We start from the raw sequence: 12,240 nt of genomic DNA, 5'->3' as shown, positions 1-12,240 counted from the left end.
TTTTCCGGAGCATCAGTTCCAAGGGCAGCACTGCAAGCATGGGTAGTTCAAACAGAAGCCGAGATAACACCCTGTCCTCACCCCGTGTAGGTCAGCTGGTTTGAAATTAATTACATTCCTGAGCTGGAATTACTTGGATTCATCATGGCTCTAAATCCTAAAATGGGACTCATATAATACCAGAGGCTGCACAGGGAAGGGAAGGGAAGGGAAGGGAAGGGAAGGGAAGGGAAGGGAAGGGAAGGGAAGGGAAGGGAAGGGAAGGGAAGGGAAGGGAAGGGAAGGGAAGGGAAGGGAGCCCCCCTCCCCAGTGGGATGCAGCCATGTGCCAGTGGGGGCAGGGACTGGGGGTCCTGCTGGGGTGGCGCTGCCCGGAGCCGGTCAGTCCGGGGACAGAGCTGAGCTCATTCCCACCTCCTCATTGCCATGCTCCCTGTGTCTGTCTGGAAGGCGAGGCTGGGGAAGGGGCTGGGACAGGCTATTGTTGGGGGTTGTTTATGGACACATAGATCCTGCAGCCTGCCAGGCAGGGATGGGCCGAGGGGAGGCCAAGGGGAGGCCAGGGCAGGACAGCAGGCTGAGGGCTGGCTGGAGAATTTACAGCCACAGGAAGAAGTCGCTGGTTTCCAAGCCCCTGGCATCTTCCTATGGGCATGCAAATAAATCCATACCCAGCTGTGAGTGGGGGCATTGACATACTCCAGCTTCAAAAACCTGCAGAGCCTCTGCTTTGATTTCCCTTAATACAACTTAAAACACCATTTGAACCATGGCCAGGAGCATGTTCCGGCCTTGCTGCTCCTTGTTAATGAAGAAGATGCATTTTTTGGAAGCAGAGACTGCCTCCAAGACCTGCAAACTCTCTATTTTATGACAGTTTTCATTTGCATAATGAAGGCCCTGATACCTTCAGTAATTAATCACATTAAGAATTGCTTCCTTGAATAACTGTATTCATGCAGGTTGTTCCTAGTGCTGGAAACTGCATATGATTTCCAATGTGCATTAGCCCAAGTTTCATCAGCAGATGGAAGCTGGTAACTGCATGTGTAATTTATATCTGCTTGGGTGGAATTATCCAATGAAATATGCATCACACGGTGCCATTAACATTTCTAGTCATACAGTCTTTAGCTCATGGGTAAGTTAATATTTCATGCCAGCAGTGTGTGGGACCGTATGAAAGGCAAAGTCTTGAACGCAGGGATTTAAGAGCAGAAGTGGAAAGTATTCCAGGTCAAACACAGCAGAATTAATGACACTGCTAAAATAAATGAAATTAATTACCCTTGTTTGACCTGCATTTATTTATAAAATGTCCTATCTTGTCTCCATAGTTAAGAAAGCTGCCAGGCTGCTGTATTGCCACTTGTAGGGGCAACTCCAGATCCTTTAGCATCCAGAAAGCTTTTCCCCATAGGACAGCACAAACAACAGGAGAATAACAACTGAATAGTGGAAGGCAGCAGAGAGAAATGTTGCAGTGTGGGTTTGGATTTGTTGCTAACCTTGACAAATCTGGGGGGAAAAAATCCCATCAATTCAACAGTAAGAAGAAAATCAGTGACTAGTCTGTGCTATGACAGCAGTGACAGGTCAGCCTGGAGCCTCGTGCCAGGATAAAGGTTGGGTTATGCATGAACATTCTACAGGAGAAAAGTCAGCTGTCTCAGAGTGCCTTTTCCCATGTGCTTTCCTGTCCTTATATAAATCACAGTTCATTAAAATACTGATTCCTGCTTGATAGGAAGCAATTAAATGACTGAAGCTGTGTTCCACCTGGCTCTTCTGTGGAGAGATGGAGAGAGAGTCCAAGCTGAGCTGGTGCGATGTGAGCGTGGGGCTCTGCCCTCCTCTTGGGGCACGGTGTTCTCACCCAGCTGATGCTCCTGCTTCCTGTGCTGGGACAGGGGACATCCTGCAGCTTCTGCTGCTTGAGGGGTTTCACCCTTGAGAAAAGATTTGAGGTACCAATGAGTTTTAACTGTTTTCAGGCCAAGCTGGTTGTGGCCATGGCTGGGCTGTGCCTTGGCCGTGAGCTCCAGCAAGGATGCAGCAGTGGCCACGGGCTCCATGGAGAGGGAAGGACCAACAAACTTCTTCCTCAGCTTGTGGTGCTGCACAGCTCTGCCTGGAGCTGAAGCCCTGTACAGAGCCAGGCTGGGGTGGTGCTGTGTGGGAGCTGGCTGGAGTTCCCTGGGTTTAGAGTCTTGCCATCACTCCTGGCAGCACCCACAGATTCACTGCTGCTGCTCCTGATTGTTCCTTTCTGTCCAAGAGAGAAAGAAAAAGCATCTCTGCAAAATCCAGGCTTGGACTTTGCTTAAAGCCTTTGAGTAAAGAGCCTTGTTTGAATGTAATTGCACCCCTGTTGCTACAATGGGAAAATACACTGTATTGCTCTTTCTTGGAAAGCACAGCTAGTATTTTCCCAGCCATTTGTGTAAAAGAAAGATAAACAGCTCTTTAGCGGGCAGAACAGTCTATCCCGGGTTTATTGACATTCATGGAGCAGACAAGGACAAACAGTTTGGTGAGCACGGGGGAGGGGGAGCAGCTGGGCTGGGGGGACTGGGCATGAGGGGTAGAGGGTGGGGAAGCCCTCTCAGGTGCTGAGCCTGGCGAGTCCATCTGCCTGACCCCAGACCCGCAGGCTCTGCTGCATCCCCGTGGGCCCCAGCAGCCTGCAGGATGCACTCGCCACCTCACCCTTCCTCTCACTCCTCCCCATAAATAAAAAACGGGTATAGCTAATTTAGTTCCAGCTTCACACGCAATAGCGCCATAGATAGATTTTAAAAGAGCTTGTCTGAAAGTAATAATTCATGGGGAGATCAAAAGGCTGTGGTTTAATCCGGGGTCTGTCTGATACCATAAACCTTGCAGAGTGCTAAGAATTCAATGAGCAGCATCAAAAGCCTGATAAAAATGAAAGCCACCCAATTTTCTGTCTGTAAAGCTGGCGTGGCTCACATTGGGTGCTGAGGAGTGGGGAGGATGTATCTTCTCTGCAGAGCTTGGGTGACAGAGCCACACACAGTCCTCCAACTTCAGCATCCCAAAAGAGGTGCCTGGACTCCATTAGCATCTCACCTGCACCCTGCATTCCCCAACTGTAGAAAGAAATCAGAGTTCTAATTAGATGTCTAATTACAGGGCCTAGGTAGATTTCAGGCTGCTAGGCATTGCCTTTTCCTCCACATCCACGAATCAGAGCCTGCACTGATTCACCAAAGCAACGTGACAAAGTGGTGGATTTCAAACAGGGACTGCAAGAAATATGGAGTATCAAAATGCTGAGTTTGGAAGCTAAAAATGGTGCTTCAAATGGGGGCAGGAAGGATGAGTGCTGTAAACAAAGGTCTCCAGAGTAGAAGGGCTCTGCCATGCTTCTAACTGTCAGCTAAAACAACATTTAAAAGTCAGTGTTTAATTTTTAACACAAATGGAGGTGAACTCAGGCTGCAGACACCTGCAGGGTTTTTCTCCAGAGATCCTGATCCCACAGAGGTTAATGTGATTATGCAAATGACTGAGGTATAATTGCGTTACTGCCGCCCATCTGGCCCTCCCTGCAGCTCCTGAGTGATTTTGTATTCCCCGTGCAGCGCAGTGCTGACACACAAGGGCACCAGAGATGTCACTGCTTGGTGTTTGCTGCAGGTGCCACCTCCCCATCAGACCTCTGGAGCAGAGTCCTGCTGGACCAGGCATGGCCAATGCATGGGGAAAGCTCTTCCCAGATCCACATTAACAGTCTGGATGTAGTCCAGAGGATTAAATTCCACTTGTCCTCTCCCAAGGGATGCTCCTGACAGAGCCAGGATCCTGCCTGGCATCCCAGCTACTGCACCAAGTCCTTCCCAAAACAGTTTTTCTCAACAGAACAAAACAAATTCCCACCTCCCTCAGCAGCTGGGATTAAACCAAAACCTGACATTTTCCTGTCAGACACCGGCTATCACACACTGTCCCAGGTACCCCCTGTACCCTCTTCAACTTGGGTTTTTCTTCCCCCCAGTATGAATTCAAAGCCAAGAACATTAAGAAGAAGAAGGTGAGCATCATCGTGTCTGTGGATGGGGTGAAGGTGATCCTGCGCAAGAAGCAGAAGGTGAGGCTGCTCCAGCCCAGGGATAGTCACCCTGCTAACCCAAACTGGCCTTTCCTTAAAAAACACCCAGGATTTGCACAAGAAAACACTCCAGTTTCCATCCAACTAATAACAAAACCTTGCTGGAAAGAGAGTGGCAATATTACACTGTGGGAAGAGGATTTTTTTCTATTAAAAAAATGTATCTCTCAGGGGATACATTTTTTCTTGCTAATACGAGAAAGCTTTTTCCAGGTTTCCTGGTCTGAGCACCCCTCACCTCTTTGCCCAACTGTCCTTTCCACCAAGTCACAGAATCCAGATTTCCTAAGCCCCAGCTCCAAGCCTTCTTCCCCAAAGCATGTAACTCTTCTGCATATTTGATGTTATAAATTAATCTTAGGGACCATTTTCAGCCCTGAAGGCTGTGATCAGATATGATAAACGATCAAAAAAAAAAATCTATTTTTATCTGAGATACTGTTGAAACAGCCGTGGCTCATCTAGTCACACTGCAGCCTGGATTGTGCCTTGGGACAAAAGCACTGTTCCCCAGGTTTCCTGCCCTTCAGTTTGGTGGAGTTTCACTTCCACCTGATTTAGTGTGATTTTGTCTCTGCTTACAGAGAAAGGAGTGGACCTGGGACGAGAGTAAGATGGTGGTGATGCACGATCCCGTGTACAGGTATGTGGCAGGGGATTCAACCAGGGAGGGCCAGTCAGCCCTGGGGGATCAGTGCCCTTCCTCCCACCTGCTGAGACCCCTCCACCAAGGCTTTCCAAAGGAGCATCTAAAATTAACGAGGGTACAAAGTTACTGCTGCTGGAGAATCCTTTTCATACATTTGGGAGAGCGAGATGGACTGATCTTGCTTTGAAGCTGGCTCTGCTTTGAACGGGGTTAGACTGGGTGACCCTGGAGATGCTTCAGCCTGGATTACTCTCTGATTCTGCCTCTGAAGACAGGCTTCCCATGGCTTGCCTTCAGAGCATGGCTCTCCCTGTGCTTCTGAAGCACGGCCTTACTCTAAGGAGTAAGTGCTCACTGGGAATTAACCCTTACAGACATGGCAAGAAAGCACTGACTTGCCATAGCACCTTCCATGGGACATGGAGGTATTCCAGAGACCACAAGCCCCACCCAGAGGTTTACACTGAGCATAAACCTGGTGCCTCAGGAGCTCCTGGGGATGGGGAGCAGCCCCAGGGATGGTGCATGGCCTGAGGACGGGTTAAAAGCACAGGGTGCTCCAGGCTGTTGGATCTGCAAAGTGAATTATTGTACCACGAGCCCACAGCCCCAAGAACTGGATCCCCAACACGGATTTTTGGGATCAGAGCCCTTAGTGAGGACATAAGGAACAGAGGATGTGCTGATGCATTATCTGTGCCCACTTCTCACCTCTGGCTTTCTTTAAAGATTACTACACGTGGTACATTGGTAGTAACTGCTCTAACTGAAAGTTCAACACCCAAAAAATTCCAGTGACAGAAAGAGCAGAAGAAAAAAAAAAAAACATTTCAAGAATCCCTTTGGTTTCTTCTCTATTCAGAGCTGAGCTCACTTGTCACATTTTCACCTAATTAAATCAAACATATATAAAAATCTTCAAAATGGTCTTGCAGTAGAAGGAGAGTCAGCCTGAGCAGCAGAGACAGGAATCCTCAGAGTGCACTCAGCATCCCTGGGAGAGGATTTTGTGCTGTGCCACCTGCCCACTGTGGAGGAGGGACCCTCTGGGTCCCCAGGGCAGGGCAGTCACCACCATGCAGGCAGTTCTGCCTCGCTGCAGCCTGGGCAGGGGTTAATTGCTGAGGCTAAAAATAGCCACTCGCTTTCCAGGACTATAGATTTTTTCGCTTTCCCACAGGATCTTTAAAAAGCTTTTGCCTACTTCAGAAACCAGAAGGTTTTCCATCAAGCCTGAAACGCTCTCTAAATCCATCACCTCCTGCCTTGAAAATTGCAGGAGGGGCCATGCACCAGCACTGCCTCGTTCCTCCAGTCCTGGGGGCTGCAAACCGGCCCACCCTGGGGACACACAGGAGCAGAGGTGGTCTGGAGGGCACAGACTCCCCATGGTGTTTAATTAATTCCCTTTGTCTCTCTCCCACCTAGAATTTTCTACGTCTCTCATGACTCGCAAGACCTGAAAATATTCAGTTACATCGCGAGGGACGGCGCAAACAACTCCTTCAGGTGCAACGTCTTCAAATCCAAGAAGAAGGTAGGATGCTCCTGGGGGTGCACCCACATCACTGCGGGGTCAGAGGGTGCAGATCCCTGGGGAGCGACCGAGGCAGCGCCGGTGCTGGGCGTCCCCAAAACAACGTGCCTGGTGCTTGTCCCCTCCTGCCCAGCGGCGCATTCCACACAGGGACAGGAGCACCCAGATCCTGAGTGGGGAACGGGGAGGGCACTGCTGGAGCAGCCAGCACAGGAGGAGAGGCGGCGGTGCAGGGTGGGAAGCGGGGAAGGCTCGCTGGGGCGGCGGCGGCAGCGCGGCTGAGCTGCGGGCTTGCCCCGCAGAGCCAGGCCATGCGCGTGGTGCGCACCGTGGGACAGGCCTTCGAGGTGTGCCACAAGCTGAGCCTGCAGCACGCCCTGCAGAACGCCGACGGGCAGGCCGACGGCGCCAGCGACAAATCGGCCGAGGAGCAGCCGCTGGAAGGTGACTCGCGGCTCCTTAAGGCAGCGGTGCGGGGATGCTTTGGGGTGGGGACACGCGAGGTGGCACCTCCCTCACGGGCGAGAGCTTTGGGCCCCTCCCGATGGGGAGCACGGGGAATCTGCCCTGCCTGCCCGCTCCTACTGAGCGCTGGGAGGGGCAGGCTGAGCCCCCTCATTCAGCAAGCTGAGTCTGCAGCCCCTCGGCCAAGCCATTCCCTCCCTCCTGCCCCTTCACAGCATGCTGAGATTTGGAGCAAGTCCTGGCCCTTGTCCCTGAGCTTCCCCCAGCTCCCGGCCCTGCACGGGGCCCCCGCTCTGCCTGCGACCCTGGCAGGGAAGGGAGGCTCAGATTCATCTGTCCATCTTGTTTGAAGTTCACCAGATAAAGGGCTCCAAGATCACGGATGTGGATGAGGTTGGCATCGATACTGGTGGCATCTGTGTGTCCGAGAGGGGACCCAGAGAGCTGCCAGGTGCTAGGGGAGAGCTTGGCATGCTGAAACCTGGGCAAGCCTCAAAGGAAAAGAACGGCCAGGTAATGGGGGGTGGGCTGGAGAACGGTTCATGTGCTCTGCTGCTGCTGAGGGCCCTCTGCTCGGGGTCACTGTATCATGGCTTGATTTGGAGGTGCTTTCATGGAGACCCCATTGCAGCCCTCCCTCCTGGCTCCCTGCTCAGCTCCCAGTTCACCCGCAGAGAGGCTGTGTCCAGTGCTGGGGTGGGGGTTGAGGTAAGAGGCAGGGGTGGGGGCTGCGGCGCATGGCTCAGCAGGCTTCACACCCCACCTGGGCTGGATTTCCGTGCCCTCAGTGCTGCTCTGCAGCAGTTGCTTGTCCGACTGCCCTGGCAGCGATCGCCTCGTGCTCCAGGCCCAGGGAGCAATGTCCCCAGGAGGCCCAGCCCCGGCAGCACAGGCACCCGTGGCACGTTCAGCTCGAGCAGCAGTTCCACCTTAATGAATGGGTGCTCCACAGACTCTGGGAGCACTTCCCGGAGGCCTGAATGGCATCGCTTCAGCTCACACAACAGTAATGCTCACAGGGCCCGCCTGGAAACAGCTGCACTGACAGGCACTCCCCGAATCCATGGGATTCGTTTGCGTGCCTGGAAAGGCCGGGCTTTCCTGCATTCCTTCTGGCACTGCCCAAGCAGGGGAGGGCAGCAGCAGGAAGGGCAGTGGCCGCAGGCGCTGGCAAATGCTCCAGGCACCAGGACACCGCCCAGCCTGGGCAGCACGGAAAGGTGTGGAGTGTTTGGGTCACTCCCTGCTGTCTCCTTCCTGGGAGCCCTGGGGACCCCCCTCCCCAGACACAGCCAAGGCAGCTCTGCCAGCTCTCTGGGAGAATCCTCTCTGAAACACTGTGCTGGGGATCCCACAGATCCCCTGACAGCCCGGGGCTGCCCCTCAACACCCCCTGCGTGCCCCGAGCACAGGGGCTCCTCTGCTGCGTGGGGAACCAAAACCCAAATCCCAGCCTGAGCCAGTCAATCCGCTCACCTGCCCATTTCTTTGTGCCCAGGATGCCGAAAGCTGCTCCCTCCACCTGGCCAGCTCCCAGCAGCTGCTCAGCCCGAGCAGCCCCTGCTCCTCGGCCTCCATCACCCCGCTGGCCTCCCAGCACTGCCTCCAGCTGCTCCAGCAGCAGCTCCTCCAGCAGCAGCAGCAGACGCAGGTGGCTGTGGCCCAGGTACACGTCCTGCCCTCCCCTCAGGCGGCACCAGCCCTTCTCCTCCCCGTGGGCCAGCGTCCAGCCGGGCTAGGCTGACGGCGGGGCAGGTGGGAGCGGGCCGGGGCCCTCGCAGAAGCGCTGGCAGCATTCCCGGTCGCACGGCTCTCAGCAGAGCTCGCAGCATCGCTCGCAGCCCAGCTCGCAGCATTGCTTCTAGCGCCACGTGCAGCATCGCTTGCAGCACAGCTGAGCTCCCCCAGACACGGAGCTGGCTGCTGACACAGCCCCAGGCTGCTCTGGGAGTGTTGCAGGGCCCGGTAGAGCCCCCGACTCCCGTTTCACCCCATCTCATCCCGTTTTTGGAAACCATCCCACCCCCAATCCAGCATCAGAGCGGGGAGCCCGGTGCCTCCCGGCTGGGCACATCCCGTACGCGTTTCCCGTTACCGGGGGGACAGCAGGACACCCCACACACCCCCGGGACGCCGCCGCCTCCCCGCCCGCGGCTGGACCGGCTCGGGGGGAGCGTTCGGGGGTGGCGCGGCGGGGCCGGCAGGGGGCGCTGTGGCGCCGCCGGTACCGGGCGCTCCCGGGGATGCTCCTCCCGTCCCGCATCGCCCGCTCCCGCATCATCCCGTCCGCACGACCCTGTTGGCATCTCCCCGTCCCGTCTCGCAGGTGCAGCTGCTGAAGGACCAACTGGCGGCCGAGACAGCGGCGCGGATCGAGGCGCAGGCCCGGGTGCGGCAGCTCCTGCTGACCAACCGCGACCTGCTGCAGCACGTCTCACTGCTGGTGCGGCAGCTCACAGTGCTGGAGGCCCGGGAGGAGCACCGGGATGAGCATCGGCAGCCGGGTGAGGACAATGACACACTCAACAACACTGGGGTTGTTTGGATGCTGGCGTGTCCCCAGCTCCATCCCCCTGGACAATCACTGCATTCCTTGCAGTCACAGGAAACAACTGGAGTGCTCCCAGTACCATCCCAGCAGGCTCTGGGGGTCTGGGGCATTTCTGCACCCCTCAAAGTGCAGGGAAACAGCTGGTTTGGAGATCCTCAGTTTTTCACGTGCCCCTTGTCCATCTCTCACAGCTGACCACTCCTTGCAAAACCTGTCCCTGGCCCAGTCCCTCTCCCTGAACCTGAAGAACCACTACAGCCTGGACGTCCACCTGCCGTCCACCTCCACCCCCGCCAGCATCCTGGGCAGCCCAGAGGCCCCCGGCTCGCTGCCTTCCCTGGGCCCCAGGGACTCCTACCTCAACCTCGTCAGCCTGGACAGGGGCAGCCACCGCTGCGGCAGCAAGGAGGGGGACGAGTGTCTGGCAGTGCTGGAGGGGCAGGATGGGCTCAGCCGGCGCGTGGAGGGCTCCGAGGTCAGCGACTTCGCTCTGCCCAACGGGAGCGGCCGGCCGAAGGCGGACGACACGGCCAGGGGGGATGAGGACAGGTAGAGTGTGCCACCTCTGTCTCCTGCCAGCTGCAGGGGGAACACCCTGAGTGCTGCAGGGATGTACTTGCCCATCACCTCCTCTCTCTGCTTTCCCTCCGCAGGCGGCAGCCGCCCATTCCCAAGCTCAACCCGCCACCGCCCATCCTACGCAAAAGGTCAAGCAAGACCTCCCCAAGCCTGGAAGTGGAGGTGAAGCCCGAGAGCACTGCCCACCTGAGCCTACCCAGTGCCAGCATCTCCAGCCTCACCAGCATCACTGCCAGCTCCCTCACCCTCTTGGACCCTGAGGCAAGGACTCCTGCAAGGAGCGCTGCCTCCAGCATGGAGCCTGGCCTTGCCGGGACCTGCCAGCACACTCTGGGCAAGGACAGGACTGGAGAGAGTGGGCCAATGTCCCCCTTGGCCAGCATCCATGACCCAACAGCCAGCGAGACCCTGGCCAAGGAGTTAGTGGCCCTGGGCAGCCCCACGGACAGCTCACTGCCCTTCTCCCCTGCAGATGACACCTGCTTGCACATCAGCTTCTCTGAAGATGAGCTGGACACTGCTGTGGGGCCCAGCAGAGTCCCCTCTTAGTGGGGCCATGGTCAATGGTAGCTGGTGGCTGGCAGCCCCAGCAGCTCCGTCCACAACCCCACTCTGGCACTGGGGGTCCCTGTGCCCAGGCTACGAGACCGGTCCCTTTACTGTCCCTGTCCCACATAACGGCTTCTCCCACCACCTACAGGGCCACCCCACAGGATGGGACTGGCCAGCCCTGCCTCAGTCTGCACCAGCCCACACTGCTGTCACACTGCCATCCTGTCCCTGCTCACACAGCCAGGGATGCTCACAGCAGGGAATTCCCAGGGAGCTGAAGGGTGGAAGTCCTGGGCAGGGCACGGCGCAGCGCTGTGGGACAAGAGGCTCTTCTGGTTCATCAGTTGCCACCCATGGCAGCCTGAGCAGGGCCATGCAGCACGGCCACGGTGTCACTCTCCTGCCCAGCTCCCCAGGGTGTGTCCCAGACTGCCACCACGCTGGGTCTCTCCAGAGCTGCCAGTGTCCACCAGCCCCATGCTGTGCCCAGCCCTCCTTTGGGGACAGCAGCCCCATCACTGTGTCCCCACGCAGTGAAGCCACCACTGCCTCCATAGGTGCCTTTTCCCACTCCCCAGCACCCACTGCCCACACAGGTTGGGCCACCCCTCTGAGGCCACTAATGGGTGCAGGGCTGGCCCTGGGAGCCTGCAGCAGTGACCCCCTAAGGAAGGGTGCGCCCCATGTCTTGGGGTCAGGGCAGAGAGCTCTCCCGTGCCCCCCGAGCTGCTGGTGGCTGCAGGCAGGAGGCTGCTCCTTGTGCTGATTTTAGGGTGTTACGGTGTGGTTTGGGTTTGGTCTCAGAAATGTGAGTGTCCTGGGAGGAGTTAAGGTTTAAGGAAGAAGCGGGGTGATGCTCATCCACCTTGGTTGTTTGTCAGAGGGTGTTGGGAAAGTGTCGGAGAGTCGAGTTGGGAAGTGTCAAGCAGAAATGGAGACTTGGAGCAGCCGTGCTGCCTGTCCCTGGCATGGTGCTGCTCCTACGGGGAGAGGGGGGTGACAGGACACGCACCCAGAGCCAGCCATGGCAGTGACAGAGCTGGAAGGGGGCTGGGGACCGGGCCGGGGGCTGTAAAGCTCGGCTGGGCTGTCCCATAGCGCGGTAGCGGCAGCCCAGCCCCTCCATAGGACGCTGCGGTTTGGTAATGGACTTTTAAAGAAAAAAATAAACAGATTTGCAGAGCCAGTGCTGTGTCTCTGCCCCATGGGGCCCATGCACAGGGTGTCCCGAGCATGTGGGGTGGACTGAGAACTCCCGGGTATTCCCAAAGAGGAGAGATTCCTGCTGGGAATGATGGCTGAGCCCCTGAGCTGCTCCCTGAGCAGCCCCTGCCAGGATGGGCACCACCAGGCAGGGCCTGCTTCCCACACACTCCTTTTGCTCTTTCCTGGTCCCATTTCTACTGCTGAAATAAATCCTGGCCACAGCACAAAGGATGGAGGGCGGGAGAAGGCAGATGGCAAAGCCGGACAGGATGGGACCAGTGGCATGCCAGAGCACCGGGCTGCCTGTAGCCAGGACAGGCAAGAGACCCCTGCCCTCTGCAGACTCCTGACCCTTGCAAGGTGAGGAAGGAAATCCAGGGGCAATTCAGCACAGAGACTCCAGAAGGGACAAGGACCCTGTGAGATTGTTCCCCCGTGCAGGACGGGAGGCCCAAATGGAGGGGCCCAGCACCCAGAACCTCTGTGGCATCTCAGGGCCACTCTCCATCCCTCCATGGAGTGGTTGCAGAATGGCAGAGTGGGGAGCAGGGAGCCCCTTCCCCAGG

The 12,240-nt window shown here is 56.6% G+C and overlaps 1 protein-coding gene across 1 annotated transcript in view; it reads left to right on the top strand.

The window, feature by feature from the left end:
* The window catches only part of LOC128817654 (carboxyl-terminal PDZ ligand of neuronal nitric oxide synthase protein-like), a 28,718-nt gene extending 17,068 nt beyond the window's left edge, over positions 1 to 11,650 (top strand). The window contains exons 3-11 of the mRNA XM_053996352.1: positions 4,022 to 4,114; positions 4,720 to 4,778; positions 6,213 to 6,321; positions 6,624 to 6,765; positions 7,139 to 7,299; positions 8,285 to 8,452; positions 9,113 to 9,290; positions 9,529 to 9,886; positions 9,991 to 11,650. Coding sequence (XP_053852327.1) covers positions 4,022 to 4,114; positions 4,720 to 4,778; positions 6,213 to 6,321; positions 6,624 to 6,765; positions 7,139 to 7,299; positions 8,285 to 8,452; positions 9,113 to 9,290; positions 9,529 to 9,886; positions 9,991 to 10,465 — 1,743 coding nt within the window. The 3' untranslated portion in view covers positions 10,466 to 11,650. The remainder of the gene's footprint in view (positions 1 to 4,021; positions 4,115 to 4,719; positions 4,779 to 6,212; positions 6,322 to 6,623; positions 6,766 to 7,138; positions 7,300 to 8,284; positions 8,453 to 9,112; positions 9,291 to 9,528; positions 9,887 to 9,990) is intronic.
* The last annotated feature ends 590 nt before the right edge of the window (positions 11,651 to 12,240 follow it).

Source organism: Vidua macroura, chromosome 21, assembly GCF_024509145.1.
Source record: "Vidua macroura isolate BioBank_ID:100142 chromosome 21, ASM2450914v1, whole genome shotgun sequence".
In the NCBI taxonomy this organism is placed as follows: domain Eukaryota; kingdom Metazoa; phylum Chordata; class Aves; order Passeriformes; family Viduidae; genus Vidua; species Vidua macroura.
This window is presented reverse-complemented; position numbering and strand designations above follow the sequence as displayed.